General features: G+C 36.7%; 1 protein-coding gene across 1 annotated transcript in view; it reads right to left on the reverse strand.

The window, feature by feature from the left end:
* Positions 1 to 18,436, reverse strand: part of LOC110255407 (uncharacterized) — a 689,852-nt gene that overhangs the window by 170,684 nt on the left and 500,732 nt on the right. Inside the window, exon 7 of the mRNA XM_084975506.1 lies at positions 2,115 to 2,293. Within this exon, the coding sequence (XP_084831632.1) occupies positions 2,275 to 2,293 (19 nt within the window). The 3' untranslated portion in view covers positions 2,115 to 2,274. The remainder of the gene's footprint in view (positions 1 to 2,114; positions 2,294 to 18,436) is intronic.

Here is an 18,436-nt window from a genome sequence, read left to right on the forward strand (position 1 = left end):
TCCCTAGCTGTAGTGAGAGTTTTGGTTGGGAAGACAGGATGCCAGTGGTACTAAATGAAAAACAGAGAGTGGGAAACCATAAAGTTAATTAGAAAGGATATGTTTTCTCTTTGGGCACTAGAAGTTCTGTAAAAGATGGGTTGGTCCTTACTATCATAAGTCTTTGTGAAGAATGTCTACTTGAGATTTTGATAGAGCATTGTGTTTATAGCTTTGAAACTTGAATAGTTCCTCATTAAATACAGAATAGGGCATTAAGAATTCTCTAATTGACAGATCTATAAATAGAATTGCTTAGAAAAGGAAAACAAGAACCAGATTAAGATCAAATGTAGAGGAATGAGGGAACCAAATTTTATTGATATGCACTCTCTTGGCCTAGATCTTAAATGAACTCAAGATTGCAAAAACTTTCGGAACATCTCACCTTGAAGTTTCCACACACATTCCAAACTAGTCATGTCAGCTTTTGCTGTTGAATGTCCTACCCAAATGACCGACACTACTCAGTCACCCAAATCAGAAATATTGAAGAAATCTTTGTTCCCTCTTTACATGTGTCATTAAAAATTCTCTCACCCCTTCTCATTCTCTCCCATATTTTGCTTTAGTTCAGGTCCTCAGCACTTCTCTTCTGGATTATTGATACAGTCTGCTAATTGTTTTTCTTATTTTCAAAATGTAACTTCCCTCCCCTTTTGATCCGCCTACTAAATTACTGCCAGAGTGACTGTCTGAGAACCCAAATATGATCATTTTTGTTTCCTGCTTAATAGCTTTCAAAGTATCATAATAGCTTAGAGGACTACTCATAAATTGATTAGTTTTGCCCATAAGACTTTTGTAATTTGAACCTTTTCTCATCTCTCACCTGCCCCAACAATTATCCTTTGCTTCTAATCTTCCAAAAATCTATTGGGTTCCCCTTTGCTGTTTTATGGCTCTTTGCCTTCAAGCATGTTCTATCCTCTGCTTGGCTTGTCCTCTCTCTCTTCTATTCCTTGAAATTTCCATTTTTCCTTTAACGCATAGCATGGATCACCTCCTTGTCAACGTCATCTTTGACTTCTCCCAACCAAGGACCATTCTACACATCTCACTTCTGTACTCCTTTAGCATGTCCTAAAAACCTCCAACATCACATATCACATTGCCTTGTAACAAGTTAACTGTTGGCCACTCATTCTTTCTCAGAAGAGGTTGACTTTTACCCAGACACTTAATGGATGGCTCCCTGATGCCCTCAGGATAAAATTTTTAAAGAAATCTTAGCATGGCATACAAGTTCTCCTAACTTCTAGTATCATTCCCTAATAAACTTCCCCACTTCACATCCTATTCCCCAAGTCCAGAGAACCATTTGCATTTCCCCCGGTAGCATGCCTCTTAACATACTCTCTTATCTCTGCCAGGGACATGATTTTCTGGTCTTGGCCAGTTATTTATTTTTTTAAGCTTATGTTCAATGGCCTGCCAAGATCCTTTATCTCCCCTGTATTCCAAACCAAATTCCCTCTCTCAACCATGGTTCTCATCCCACTGAATAGACATCATTAGTCTTCCTGTCTTGCCCAGTAAGCTTGGAGGCACTTTTGAGAGGGATGGGCTGCTCTGAGCTCAGTCTTCCCAGCACCAATTCCCAGCACTATTGGCCAGAGAGCTCAGTGGTTAAAGCTCTAATGTGTAGGCTTTGGAGTTCAACAAGCGTCCAAGTTCTTCCCTGGCACTTTCTAATCATATGATCTTCACAGATAATTGGGACAAAAATAAATGTGTATAATACTTTTTCAAGAATGAATAATATATGGTACACCAAGGCATGATTCCCAAACCAGTGGCCGAGTGAGCCCTGACTCAATAATGTATGACAGGCATTCAGTTACATCAGTGAATGAATGAAAGATTCAGTGAGTAGCAGGAGCAGTGATTGGAGAGCTGTGTCTCTAAGTCCAGAAAAGAAGGGGGGTGGGGTGGGTGGAGATACTCCAGGTGAGAAAAGCACATGGAGGTATGAAGGCATGTGATACAGAAATGGAGATATGGCTGGAGAAGATGAATGCACCATGGAGTAAGCAATGTTCATTGTGAATGCATGGTAGTGACGATAGCCTCACCTTACTCTCCAGTGCACGCTGGGCGCTGGACCACACTAGGAGTCTGGATAACCCCCCAAACTTGTTGATCCTGAGAATGCAAATGCTCCTTAACAATCCCACCAGATTTTTTTGTTTCTGATCGCTGTACAATGGCTTCTCCTCAGTCTTCCTTCTTCTTTTACACTTCACAGCAGTCCCTGGAGGGCAATGTAATAGATTAGCTGGGTTCCCATGGTTACGATTACCTCTCACCCACTCCCCTGACTGCAATGGCACTTTACATACTCCCCCCTTACATACTCCCCATGGGATAAAGAGGCAAAAAGGTAGTTAAGTGGAAAGATGTTGTTTTGCTGAGGTGGTGTCTAAGAAAGAGCTGCTCCTGGCCATAAATATCTTATGTTTGTTATCTTGAATGCCATTTTTGTACTTTCCTTTCTCAAAAGAAAAAGAAAAAAATTCAGTGGGCTCTGAAGTTTCTTATTCAGCTACTGGGTATCTCTAGGGCCAATCAGGAGTATATTTTTCTCTTCCTCCTCTTCCAACAACTTTTTTTTCCTGTCCTTCATGTAGTTTCATCCTTTATAAATTAATAGGATTTGCTTTGCTATCGATTGCCTGCTGTGTTTAGAGTTCTGAGACCTGTCTCTCCTGTTTTTCTCTGTTATATCAGCAGTACAGAAGTTAGAAATGGAATACAATATCATAACCCCCCACACACATTCTTGCATACACACACATACACACACACAAATACACATGCTCTCAAACCTGTACATCTACTGTTAGTTTGAAATATTGATCTTAGAAAAACGCTGGAAATGGACTGAAATAAAGCATTAGAGCATCCAGCCCACGCAAACAGGACATGAAGGAGCTATGAAAAATGGATTGTCTTTTTCCCATTTCTTATATACTAGACCATGTGGAGGAAGACAAAGAACTTGTGTCATGACCTCATCTGCCTCTACTGCTTGGGAGATGCCACGTCAGCTCCTTTTTCAGAGTGCTTTGAACCAGTTGAAGAAAAGAAAGGTATTTTTCCAAGAATAAAAACATCAAGTTTCCATGTTTCCAGAGAAACACACTATTCATTATCCCCGGTACCGTAGACTCCAACCTATATGAATTTAAGGATCTAATATTTTTTATCATATACATACTTTGTGTATATTTGTGTATCTCTCCACCCCAGACTAAACTGAGAATTCTTTGCAAATAATTTGATTTTCTCATTATTTTCTTTCATTTATCAAAAAATTGCATTGCATGTACAATGAGCCAGGCACTACCCCAATGGCTTTCCAAATACTATAACTTATTTAATCTCATTACAGCTCTATGATTCAGAGATTCTTATTATCTCTGTTTTTCGGATTAGGGACTTGAGATTCATAGAGATTAAGTAATTTTCCCAGGGTCACGAGCTAATAAAAGGAGATGGGAATAGAAACTAGGTGCTGAAGCTCCATGGCCTCTGCTTTGAAGAATTCTGCTCTGCTGCCTTTAATGATAGTCAGTTACACCCTAAGGCTAGCACAACACCTGCACATAGTAGGTGTTCAATACGTAATCATGAAGTGAATAACATATTTGTCCTGATTTTTAATTCCTTGCTGATTCAAATGTTTGTATGTTTATTGTGTGTCTTTCAGAAAATAGGAATCTCATCTGACTTACCACTATATCTCAGCTCCTGATTTTGTTCCTGGAAAAATACTTAACAACTATTTGTTCAACACATGGATGAAGTGATGAGTCAGTGATCATTACAACAAAAAGTACAAACTTCCACAGAGGGAAACTAAGTCACTGCACCCTTTTATATTGGTTTTCTATTGCTGCTATAACACATTGCCGAAAATGTAGTGGCTTAAGAAAAAAAAAAAAAAGAGTTCTGAATGTTAGAAGTATGACATGGATCTCACTGGACTCAAATCAAAAAGCTGGCAGGGCTAAGGAGCTTTCTGGAGGCCCAAGAAAACCAATTTCCATTACCTTTCCAGCTTCTAGAGGCCTCCTATTTGCTTGGATCTGGCCCACTTCCATCATTACACCTGGCCACACTGCACCTTTCTATACCAACTTCCACAGTCACATCTGTCTTGGACTAATTCTCTTCTTCTGCCTCCTTTTTCCACTCTTTTTTTTTTTTTTTTTTTGAGGTTACAATATCATTTTTATTTTTTTTATATAATGATTTTTATTTTTTTCCATTATAGGTGGTTTACAGTGTTCTGTCAATCTTCTACTGCACAGCATGGTGACCCAGTTACACATACATGTACACATTCTTTTTTCTCACATCATCATGCTCCATCATAAGTGACTAGACATAGTTCCCAGGGCTATGCAGCAGGATCTCATTGCTAATCCATTCCAAAGTCAATAGTCTGCATCTATTAACCCCAAGCTCCCCCTGTGCTTACTCTGGGCCCTTTGATAATACAGGATAGTCCATTTTAAGATCAGCTAATTAGCAACCTTAATTCCATCTGCAACCTTAGTTCCTTTTTTGTCATTCAAACTAACAGTTTTTATAGGTTAAATGGATGAGGACATGGACGTCTTTGAATGGTCATTATTCTGCCTTTCCTATCTTTCATCATTTACAAATTTCCGTGATCCAAAATGTGTATCCCTTTACTTCATCTTTAAATAAATCTGTTCTCAGGAGTTTCCATCATGGTGCAGTAGAAACAAATCCGACTAGTATTTATGAGGATGACAGTTTGATCCCTGGCCTCACTCAGTGGGTTAAGGATCCACAGTAGCCATGAGCTGAAGTGTAGGTTGCAGACATGTGTGGGATCCTTCATTACTGTGGCTGTGGCATAGGCCAGCCACAGCTCTGATTCGACCCCTAGCCTGGGAACTTACATATGCCACCGGTGTGGCCCTAAAAAAAAATCTGTTCTCTTCATTATTTTTAACTTCAGTATGATACTGAATTCTAGAATGAGGTATTATTATCCCCAATTATATGTATCATAAAATACATACAAATGTAGGGATAACATGACTTTCCCTATGTTCATATGTATTTTATCTCCCACAACAAAATAGGGCTTTTTCAGGAAGACCCAGACAACGCCATACCTCAGAGAATTTAACACAGTGAAAACTTGGAACATAGACTTATCAATATTTATCTGCAGAAGAACATCATACAGTTTAGTTCTTTTACTTGCAATTTCTGAAAGATAAAGCTGAGAATGTACTAAGCACTAAGGAGATAAAAATAGTTGAAGGCAGAGGGACAAGAATGCAAAGACAGGGTAAGAGGGACCTGTGTGCTAGGACATGAGTGCTGTGTGTGACAGATAAATTGTGTTGGGACATCAACAGAAAAAACAACAGCAATAGTCATTTTTACAGATGCCCACTTACTGTGGTACACTCTGCACTGACACTTAATTGCAATTTCTAATTTAAATTACATCAAGAGATAGCAAGGTAGATAAGCCTTATCATATAGATTATAAAACTGAAGCTCAAGAAACTTAAATAAAGCACTAAAAAGAATACCTGTATAAATATATAATTCCTACAAAAATCTGACTTTTGTACACGTTTTATGTCAGAATAAACTAAAATTCAGAGAAGTTGAAGGTCACTTCCACTCTTAGTGGTGCAGACAGAATTAGAAGGTAGGTATTTCTGGCACAAAAGAATATTCAATCTCCCTCAGAGCTTTAGAGGAGGTTTAGAAAAACTATTCCTGACATAAAAATGCATTTAAAAAAATGGGAGACCTTGAATGACCAGGCTTATTTAGTTCAACAGTTCTGATAAGTTAGTGAGATGGAAATGAGTAACAATAACAGCAATATTGTAACTTTATTAGGAAACTGTGTGTTTATAATTAATACTCTGCATGATCCCTGAAGTGATTTATGAAAAAAATAATCAATGTATCAATAAATTAGAATGTATAGATATATACATACATATAGAGTAAGATTTTAAATAATAGCTTTATTGACATAACATCACACCATACCATAAAAGTCACTCTTTTAAAATGTAAAATTCAGTCTTTTTAGTATGTTTTCTAGTTTTGCAACCATCACCACGAACACATTTTGAAACTTTTTTACCCCCAAAGAAACTCCATACTCATTAGCAATCACTCCCCTTTCCCTACCCAAACCATCACTTTCTCCCACCCCATCCAAGTCCTAGACATCCACTAATCTAATGTCTGCCTAAATATGCCTATTCTGGACATTTCTAATGAACAGACCACCAATGTGTGTTCTTTTGAAACAATTTTTCATATGCAATACTGTTTTCAAAGTCCATCTATGTTGTCCCATGGATCAGTTCTTTATCCTTTTTCATGGCCCCCAAATAATTCATTGTATGCATATTTTCCTATGTGAAGGAGGGAAGGGAAGGGAAGAGAGAAAGGGGAATGGAAGGTGAGAGAAAGAGAAAGGAGATGAGGAGAAGGGACGTGATGTAAGAGAAAGGGAGAGGGAAGAAGGAGGAAGGGGTTCATTCACCCCTTCCTGAAAATATGGGGTTACATATATGAGTGAATTAGGAAAAAGACTGAAATACAGGAGAAGGTTAATCTTGAACAGTGCAGAGAGAGAGAGAGCTCATCGTGGAAAGTAGATAAAAAATTCTGTGCAAGCAAGATAAGTTTGGCAGCAGAGGGAATTTAGTGGAATGTCAATTGTCTGGTTCTTCATTTTCTCAATGAGATATATATATATATGTAAAGTAATTGAAACTTGCTCAATTTAGCAATTGTGTATTGTTGACTTAAGCCATGCCTAGGTCTATTTGAAGCACAGTAAAAAATCGCTAAGAAGTAAAGTCTATGGCCCATGACATTCAACAACACCCAGAATCATTTAAGCTTGAGCATTTTTTCCTCTAAGAATTCATATTTTTAGGAACTTCATAGAATCAGAAATTCAGGCTTGGAGTTAATATATATGCTTATGCATGCTTGTATTCCCATCTACGTTATGCCTAGAAAGTGAGTTTTCAATTTCTGCCTGAAAATTTTTAGGGATGAGTAATTTCCATGCTCATAGGACAACTATCACAAGTGCTAGGGGAACAGGTTTTAAAGCCATATATTATTTGGGTCCAAACACTTCTCAACCACTGAAAAGATATGCGACTTTGAAAACCTATGTTCAGTTTTCTCACCTATGAGGTAGGAATAATGAGGATACTTAATTCAGAGGACTGTTGTAAGGATTCAATAAGTTAATATAAGTAAAGAATTTGAAACAGCCTGACATATACTGTGTGTTTGGTAAATGACAGCCTACCTGTAAAATCTGAAATCTATCTTTCAGTTCTTTCTGATATAGAGCAAAATTTTGATCTATGTGGCTTCTATCCATAGGTTCTAATTATAACCCTTCTTTGCCCCTGTAGATCTTAAATTTCTTTTTTATGTGCATATACGAAATCTAAGAATCATGTTATTTCTTCTATTCCAAAATACCTTACTCTCCAACACTGGTTTTGTTAAATTAGTCTATACTATCCATTTTTATAACCTCTAAGTAACACTATAGTAGTGAAAAAAATAGTTAAAACATGGCCATACCACTCTGGACACACCTGATCTCATCTGAACAAAATAGTTTAATAGCTGCAGAGTATTTATACCATGTAGCTTTACTCTGATTTATGTAGTATATTTATTTTTAGAAACTTAAATTTTCTTCACTTTTATAAGCTATTATTCAAAACTTTGGTTTGTTTCTGATGACTTTACCAGCCTCAATTGCTATAAAAAAGTTATTATCTAGGATACAAAGTGATTTTTTGTTCTCTCATCACATTCTCACACACAATTTTTGTTACTTTTCGCTTATTTGAGGAAAATGTTAATGATATTTTTATGACTTTAAATTACGTATTTTAAAAATTGACCAATTTCTTAGTAGGATTCATCTCAGAGCTTCAATATGTACATTAGAAATATTAAAAGGAAGGAAGTTCTATTCACTGTGTCCCAATGTAGTTGCCCATGAAATGTTCTTTTCTGCATGTGGAATATATTTCAAGGAATTCAGTTCTGGAGCACTGAAATAATTCTCTGGTTGTAAGCATCAGAAAAGAGGGGCATTTCAGAATGAAGGATTCCCTTTCCTTTTTTAAATTCCTATGTATGGCACCATTTCCTAGGGGGTCCCCACATAAAATTTTAAGTCATAAACTAAAAAAAAATGATGTTTCCTGCAAGATAAAACAATGTAACACTTCAGAAAAAAAAGGGGGAGGAAAGATTTAACAGAAGATCCACACTGATAAATACTTACAAGTAAAAATTAACATGTGCTGGAATAATTACATCTTAATTAAATGTTTTCCACATTTCCCACAGAAACTTGGCACCCTAAAAACATTAAGAACTAGAAAACACAGGCATATTTGACTAGACTATAACAAAATTTTAATGAAGACATTAAGATTACTGCAATTAAATGGTCTCTTTAATCATCTCTCTAGAGATGAGGAAGAAATTTCACATATGAGGCTATATTCCGAATAATCAAAATCACATGGGATTAGATTTATGACAAAAATAGAACAGGCTGGGGGAACTTTTTAGTTTACCCACTATTATTGCTGCTGTGACATTGGGCAAGGCTTTATAGGCTATCTGCCTGTTTTGCAACATGGGGCATAATCATGCTCTCTGCTTTAGCTGCAGCATGAAGAGGGAGATTTTGTCTCTGGTAAATTTGAAAAATTGCTATTATTTTCTGATTATACACAGACAACATTGGAGGAAAATAAAGATTTTCTGCTGCATATTCAGAAAGGGTAGAATTGAAAAGGAAACAATCCCCTCATATTTGAAGTTGCTTCTCTCCTCACTAAACCAAAGCAGTATTTGCTCCTCTATGTAAATTCCATTAGGGATGTATTTCTTGAACATTTTCCATGTGTTCAAATCTAGATTAATAACTGTCAAATAATATAAAATCTCTGTGACTAGTATCAGAAGATCCAGGCTTGACTCCTCGCCTTGGGCTAAGTGAATTCAGACAAGTCACTTCACTTCTCTGGTACTCCATTATGCTCATCTCTAAACCAGTTTCAGTAATAAGGGCTACCTTTCAGGGTTCTTAAAGGGATAAATCAGATAATGTATAAGAAAACACTTCATAAACCGTAATATATTTGCCAAATGTTAGTGATGATCCCAGGGAAAGTGAGGGGAAAAAGTACCTGAGTTTTAGTTCTAACACTGTTGTAAAATCCCTTTACACTGAAATTCCTTAAAATCTACTTGGGAAATATTTCTCCTTCTTCTGCTTCTAAAAAAATGCTCACCCAAGCATGTTGTCCTTGGACAAGCACTCACAGACCCTTTTCAGGTATGGCTCAACTCTTTCTTTCTTCTTCTTGCCTATCCATTCATCTGTGCCATTCCCTGCCCTGTTTCTTCACTCAACAGTGATGCCAATTACTAATGTTATAATACAACATATCATCCAAGATAAATATAATTTTCTACATGGTCCCTGGATTAGAATACCACCCGCAATGTTTGCTCTGTGGCTTTGAAGTGCCACTCACACAAGGTGTGATATGTATTTTCTCAACCTGTTACTATGGAACTTAACCATCTGACTTGCTTTGGCCAATGAAATGAGGAAGTTTCAAGGTACCAATCCTGGCCGAGGCCTCAAAAGATACCTGTGTTCCCAATGTTTTTTTGGGGGGGGTTTGTGATTTGCCATGAGAAGAACATGACTCAGGGAGCTGCTCTTCCAAAGAGAATCTGGAGACATATGGAGCATGTTAGGAGTATGTTTAAATTTTAAGAAGCTGTCAAACTTTTCTAAAATTGTCACATTATTTTACATTCCCATCAGCAATGCTGAACATTCCCATTGTAGGACTTAGCACATTGCAGAACATACACATTGTAGGCTTAGCATTCTCTGTCTTTTCAAATTTTAGTCATTCTAATGGGTATGTAATGGTAGCTCATTTTTGGTTTTAATTTGCATTTTCCTGATGACAAGATGTTGAACAAATTCTAATATACTTATCAGTTCTCTGCATATCTTCTTTTATAAAGAACCTGTCCAGATTTTTTTAACTTTTGTCTGCTTATTATTGAGTGGTGGCTTTTTCATATATTATAGATACGGGCCTTTATTGGCTATAGTAATATATACAGGTAATATAGTAATACATACATATAAATTAGATCCTATTTATTGTCAAGATCTCTGAAACACTGCTTATTCTCTCTCAATTTGCTTTCTTTCTTTTCTTCAGAATGTTTAATTTCAATACATTTATTTTCACATTCACTAATTCTCCCATCTTCAATGTTTTTGAGTCATCAGAGTTTTTTTTTTTTTTTTATTTTAGGTTATTTAATTTTAGTTATTTTAACATTCGGGTCTGGGATTTTATATTTCCTTGTTTAATAGTTTCCATCTATCTTTTGAGATTTCCTACCTGCTGATGAAAACCATTTTTTCATTAATTCAGTGTATATATATTAATTATTAAGTATGTTTGCAGTAAATGCCTTGAAGTCTGTCTGCTAATGCAACATTTGTGGCCCACCAAAATCATTTCAGAAAGCAGCAAACTCAAAGTCTCCACTTACATGCAGCTCTGTCTTTCAAGATTAGAGTCCGTCTCATCTCTGACTTACACTGGGTCCCCATTTTCCCCTTTATTTGCATATTATAGTAGAAAGCCAGACATTTAGGCAAAGTTTATGTACAGATTTGGGTTTTTTTTCCCCCACTTCTGTATTTCTCTTATTTCCAGAAAGTCAGCCAGCCTTGATCTCTGTCCTTGTCACCTCAAACTGATTGGGCTGTGGTTTTCTGTTGCCATTATCAAAAGATTGTGCATTACTCTCAGGGGGAAAAAAGCCACAAATTGATAGTTCTTAACTATTACAGGTGAAGTTTCCGAAGAGTAAACCCTTTTCCTAGTTCTACCTGCTTTTTGATGTTCCAGTGGCTTTAAAGAATTTGTTTTTTGGTCTCAATATTATGTTACCTGTAACAGAGTTTAATGATCACTTCCTTCATTATCAAAATTCATTTAAAATTCATTTAAAATGTTTTTTTCTGGACTGCTAATTACATTCTGGTGAATATTCTTGCATGAATCACATTCATAACCAATCTTTGCTAATGTCTGGCTTTTCTTATGAAATGGAAAGATAATTTAAAATTCTTGTGAAGTTAGGTGCCAAATCCTACATATTTATAATATTTCCAGTCATTTACCATTGGTTACTTACCGAAAGTTACAAAATTTTGGTGCTTCATCTTTATAGCCTTCCCAAAGCAATAAAACTATTTGCATTTTCACATTTTATCAGTTTATTTAAATGTAATTAAATAATATAATTGTGATACCAAGAAAAACCACATAAATAGTTTCTTTTTTCTTTTTTCTTTTTCTTTTTTGCCTTTTCTTGGGCTACTTCCCACGGCATATGGAGGTTCCCAGGCTAGGGGTCTAATCGGTGCTGTAGACACTGGCCTATGCCAGAGCCACAGCAATGTGGGATCTGAGCTTCATCTTCGAACTACACCACAGCTCACGGCAACACCGGATCCTCAACCCACTGAGCAAGGTCAGGGATCGAACCTGAAACCTCATGGTTCCTAGTCCGATTTATTAACCACTGCGCCACGACGGGAACTCCATAAATAGTTTCTGAGGAGAAAAAAAAAACACCTAAACCTTGACCTACAAACATTGTTTTTGCATGAAAAAAAGTGTGGACATATTAGAGTGGTCAGCCAGCAAGCAACATGAATTCAGAGGGTTTGTTCATCAATCAGTGTGTTTTTCAGAGGATGTGGGGACAGACGGTTAACTGAATGAGTTACTTAAGTGGAGGTCCATTAAAAGAATATCCACTTTATTACTCTCTCCATTTCATCTGAAGAATATCAGTTTCAGAAAGAGTGGCAATTTCCCCAAGTTCATACATGTGTGTGCCAACATGGCATTGATACCACTATACTGAGCCACTTCTTCTTATTAAAGTATGGTTGATTTACAATGTTCTTTCAAGTTCTGTTGTACAGCAAAGTGACCCAGTCATACGCAGTTCCCTGTGTTGTACAGTGGGGGCACTTCGCCCATCCATTCCACTCCCACCCTTTTCCCCACTGGGAACCCCAGGTGTGCTCTTCAAGGCCATGATCTGTTTCTGTTTTTTTAGATAGGATCATCTGGTCCATATTTTAGATTCCACAAATAAGTGATATCACATGGTATTTGTCTTTTGCTTCCTGGCTTACTTCACTTAGTCTGAGACCCTCTAGTTCCATCCATGTTGCTGCAAATGGCATTGGTTTGTCTTTTATGGCTGAGGAATATTCCATTGCATATATGTACCACATCTTTTTAATTCATTCATTGGTCAACAGACATTCGGGTTGTTTCCATGTCTTGGCTATTGTGAATAGTACTGCAATGAACATAAGGATGCACGCATAATTTTGGATGAAAGTTTTGTCCAGATATATGCTCAGAAGTGGAATTGCTGGATCATAATGGTAGTTCTATATCTAGTTTTCTGAGGTACCGCCATACTGTTTTCCATAGTGGTTGTACCAATTTACATTCCCACCAGCATGGAAGGAGGGTACCTTTTTCTCCACGCCCTCTCCAGCATTTGTAATTTGTTGACTTGTTAATGATGGCCATTCTGACAGGTGTGAGGTGGTACCTCATTGTAATTTTTATTTGCATTTCCCTAATAATTAGTGGTGTTGAGCATTTTTCATATGCCTGCTGGCCATATGTATGTCTTCTTTGGAGAAATATCTATTTAGGTCTTCTGCCCATTTTTAATATATATTATATTTTCCTGAAAGAGTATGTCTCATTGGGGGTCCAAAATACTTTTCTCTAAAACACCACAGAAAAACATGCTTAAGAAAAACTCAACTTTTTTTTTTTTTAATCTCTGGTGTTCGATTTAGTCAGCAAGCTGTTGAAGTTCAATCTATGGCAGATTAGATAAAAAATGCACCAGGGACGCTTGTAATGCAGCTGAAAATTACATCTACCTAAATAAAGTAATTGACTGAATGACAAATCATTCAACATAATCTAGTTAAACCAAAATTAAACCTTACAGACATTGGCTTTTCTATTTCTCTTGCTATACTGAAAGCCAGCCAAGTCACTCATTTCCTCTTGCCTACTTACTTAAATATGTTTCTAAATCACTAAACATACACTGCATTTGGCTGGATAATTGTACAAATTTTACTCTGGAAAATGTAATACCAGCACAGTCATTCTCCTGAGTTATAAACTTAGCTTTGCATTCATTTCTAGAAGCTATAACACTAAAAGATTATATAACTGTATCTATGTATCTAAAGATCTGTATATTAAAACCTTTACCTTGTTTTGGTACAATGACTGTGGAAACTAGTAATGACATATAAGATTCATAGTTCTCTTCAACCAAAGTTTTGCTATCTGGAAATTATCACTCCTGGTACAGACACAAGATTCAGAAATTCATAAAATTAGAAGATATTTCAGATACCAATTAGTCCAATTGCTTCCAGTCTTGTATTCCTATATTTCTAGGCATCCTTTAGTCAGTAGGAATACCCTGGAAGTTATTTTCGAAAGAAATCATGAAGACCATATGTTTATTTCAATTAAGATGCATAGGTAGGAAAAAAGTCAAGGTAAATTTATATCAACTTAGAGCAACAATAAGTAAAAACTTATGCTATGGTTGATACAATTGTGAGTACTAATTAATATATTCAGTATTACAGAAATATCCTTTCAAAATATTGGGTTGGAAAAGTAATAAAAATGTTAAGAGATGTTGATCTAATGCCCTCATATCACAATTAAATTTATAGGTACAAATACTAAGACAATTATAATTGCTTTCTCCAAGATTTTGAAAAAAATTCAGTTCAAAAATTAGAGCTGCCTGTATCTGACATGTTTACCTGCAGTTGTGATTTATTATCATCAATTACTCTGCATAGGTACTCAAAAACTCACAAGTGGGCAGTGTACATACTGGGTGCCATGTACATGAGGAAATGGCGGAACACATGTGTGCCTGCTTCCTGGATGGCATGATATGATTTAAAAGTGCTGATCTGCCACTATCTATGTAAACTAATATCTTTTGTCATTCATCCATCCCAAACAGTTTTAAGGACCATGTTAAGGTGAGTAATGCATGTTGTAAAAATGCTGAAACATTATTCCTGGAGGTGACCTGATTCACTTGGGGGATATTATTCTTTGCTGGATTTTTTTTGACTTCAGATATAGAGTTAATCATAGTTCATATTTTATGATATATTATCACCATTGCTCTCAGTATGAAACTTTTTTTCCCTTTTATCCTGTTTTTGTAAATTTTTTTGGTATTTTTAGTGCCTCGCCCATGGCACATGGTAGTTCCCAGGCTAGAGGTCCAAGTGGAGCTGTAGCTGTAGACCCTTACCACAGCCACAGCAACACCAGATCCCAGCCGCATCTGCAACCTACACCACAGCCCACAATATTATAGGAGTTTCTGCTGTGGTGCAACAGGAATGGTGCCTTCTTGGAAACGCTGGGTGGTGGGTTCAATTCCTGGCCCCAAACAGTGGGTTAAAGATTTAGTGTTGCCACAACTGCAGCTTAGGTCATGACCCTAACCCTAACCCTAACCCTAACTTAGGTATAAACAACTAAGGAAGTGAAAGACTTGTAAACTGAAAACTACAAAACATTGATATAGAAATTGAGGAAGATGCGAACAAATAGAAAGACATCCAAGTTCATAGATTGGAACACTTCATGTTATTAAAATGCTCATAATACCCAAAGCAACCTATGAGTTCAACACAGTCCCTATCAAAATCCTATTGGCATTTATTTTCATAAACAGGACAAAAGTCCTAAAGTTCATATGGAACTATAAAAGATCCCAAATACCAAAAATAATCTTTTTTTTTTTTTTTTGTCTTTTTGTCTTTTGTTGTTGTTGTTGTTGTTGCTATTTCTTGGGCCGCTCCCGCGGCATATGGAGGTTCCCAGGCTAGGGGTTGAATCGGAGCTGTAGCCCCCGGCCTACGCCAGAGGCACAGCAACGCAGGATCCAAGCCGCGTCTGCAACCTACACCACAGCTCACGGCAACGCCGGATCATTAACCCACTGAGCTAGGGCAGGGACCGAACCCGCAACCTCATGGTTCCTAGTCGGATTCGTTAACCACTGCGCCATGACGGGAACTCCTCCAAAAATAATCTTAAGAAAGAAAAACAAGGCTGAAGCCCTCACACTTCCTGATTTCAAAACATTACAAAGCTACAGTAATCAAAACAGTATGGCACTGACATAGGGACATAAAAAATGACCAACAGAAGAGAAGAGAGTATAGAAATAAACTTATAGTCACATGATCTTTGACAAAGGTGCCAGAATCATATAATGGGGAAAGGACAGTCTTTTCAACAAATGGTGCTGAGAGGGAATTCCCTTCATGCCTTGGCAGTAAATGAATCTAACTAGGATCCATGAGAATGCAGGTTCAATCCTTGGCCTCACTCAGTGGGTTAAGGATCCTGCATTTCCATGAGCAGTGGTGCAGGTCACAGACACAGCTCATATCCTGCATTTCTGTGGCTGTGGCATAGGCTCTGATTCAATCCCTAGCCTGGCAACTTCCATCTGCTGCAGGTGTGGCCCTAAAAAAAATGCTGAGAAAACCAGACATCTACATGCAAAAGAATGAAATTGGACCCTTTGCTTACACCATATACAAAAATTAACTTAAAATGAATGAAAGATTTAAATACAAGACCTGAAACTATAAAATTTCTAGAAGAAAACTTAGGGGAAAAGTTTCATTACATTAGATTTGACAATGATTTTTAGGATATGACACAGAAGCACAGGCAACAAAAGTAAGAAAGCAGAAACAGGACCGCATTAAGCTTAAAAACATCTGGGTAGCAAAGGAAACAATCAAAAAAATGAAAAAGAAACTATGGAATGGGAAGAAAATATTTGCCAGTTACATAACTGATAAAAGGTTAATAAGTAGAATGTACATAAAGAACTACAGCTCAACGACCAAAAAAATGAATACCACAATTTTAAAATGAGCAAAGAATTTGAATGAACATTTCTCAAAGAAGATGTATAAATGGCCAACGAGCATATGAAAAGATCTTTAAAATTATTAATCATCAGGGAAACGCCCATCAAAACCAAAGTCAGGTATTGTCTTATTCCCTTTATGGTGACTACTACCAAAACAACAAAAGATGAAAAGTGTCGGCAAGCATGTGGAAAATTTGGAACCCATGTTCACTATTAACAGGAATGAAAAATGGTGTATCCACTGTGGAAAATGGTATAGAAAGTTCTAAAAGAATTACAAATAGAAGACATATGATCCACTAATCTCACTTCTGGATATGTATCCAAAAGTATTGAAAATAGGACTTCAAAGAGATATTTGCACACCATATTCACTGCAGCATTACAGACAAAACCAAGAGGTGGAAACAATCTAAATGTCCAATAATAGATGAATGGATAAAGAAAATGTGGCATATACATGCAATTAAATATTATTTTTCCTTAAAAAAGAAGTAAATCCAATTTATCCTTTAAAAATAAGGCAATCCTGTCCTGTGCAACATGGTTGAAACTTGAAGACATTATACTAAGAAAATTAAGTCAGTCACAAACATACAAATACTACATGACTGCATGATTCCAATTATGAGGTATCTAAATGAGTAAAACTCTCAGAATCAGAAAGTGGTTACCCAGGGCTGGGGGAGAGGGGAGGAAAGGGAGAGTTGTTCAATCAGGACAGAGTTTCAGTTTTGCAAAATAAAAACTTTTTTTTTTTTAAATCTTTTCAGGGCCACATTCATGGCATATGGAGGTTCCCAGGCTAGAGGTCAAATCAGAGCTACAGCTGCTGGCCTTCACCACAGCCACAGCAATGCAGGATCTGAGCCACGTCTGTGACCTACACCATAGCTCATGGCAATGCCGGAGCCTTAACCCACTGAGCAAGGGCAAGGATCGAACAGAAACCTCATGGATCCTAGCTGGATTCATTTCTGCTGCTCCACGAGAGGAACTCCCAATAAAAACTTCCTTGAAATCCCTTGCACAACGATATGGATATGGTTAACACTATTATGTGAGACACCTAAAAATGATTAAAATGGTAAATTTTATGTTATATGGTTTTAACACAAATTTTTAAAAAGCAGATGAGTGCTTGCCTAGAGATGCAGATAGGGCAGGAGGGAAGGAAAGGAAGGATTATAAACACACACAAGGAAATGACCAATATGTACATCAAACCACACAGAATTTATTTGAAATGTATCAGCTTAAATATTAAAAAAATAAATAAAACTATGCAAGTATTAGAAGAAAACTTGGGCAAACTGTTGTATATTCTCACAGTGGGGGGGGGGGGCTTTCCAGATTTCTCTGAGTCAAGAAACTAAAGGCTGATAACTACTTAACTTTCTTCCTAAATACATGAACTACTTAACTTTCTTCCTAATTACATGAACAAAAACATCGTAACCAAAGTCAAAAAACAATTCATAAACCAGGAAAAATACTTAGAACTTATATCATAGAAAAAGTTATCCATATATATAAACAGCTTCCAGAAGCCTAGAAGAAAAAAACAAACAACTCAATGAAATAAAGTACAAGAGACACAGAGACAGTTTATGGAAAAATAAATAACAATGACTTTTAAGTATATAAACAGGTATTCAACTTGGATCAGAATAAAAGACATGGAACAGAGATATTATTTTTTGCCCTCAAATTAACAAAAATTTAAGTGTGCCAATACATTGTTAGCAAGGCTGTGGGACAAAGCAGTCAAGCTGTTTTTGCTTTGGGGAATATGAAAGTGGAACAAATTCTAAGTAGGGCAAATTGACAATAGCTTTCAAATAACACTTGAGTTTACCTTTTGGCAATTACCCTTGAAATTTATTCTATACACCTACTCATAAACAAAATATGTGTATGAGGTTATATATGTATAAAAATACATGTGTGAGCATTGTTTATCATAGAAAATAGACTGGAAATGTGCCAACATCTAGCAAGAGATTAATTTTGGCATTAAACAACTCACCTCTCCTCCCAGATGCAGGGGTATGTGCGCGTGCACACATACACACACACACACACCCCACTCACACATCAACTCTCCTCCACTATCTTGAGTTTCATACTCGGGCCTTATAAAACTAGTTGTGGTTACTAAGCACTTCCTGCTTAATCACATCTCTGAGCCTTTATACTTTGTTTCCTTCACCTT

This window comes from Sus scrofa, chromosome 9 (assembly GCF_054392235.1).
Source record: "Sus scrofa isolate SSC_HxYL_T2T_F1_AM1 chromosome 9, Sscrofa_HxYL_maternal_Yorkshire_Landrace_v2.0, whole genome shotgun sequence".
NCBI classification, from domain to species: Eukaryota; Metazoa; Chordata; class Mammalia; order Artiodactyla; family Suidae; genus Sus; species Sus scrofa.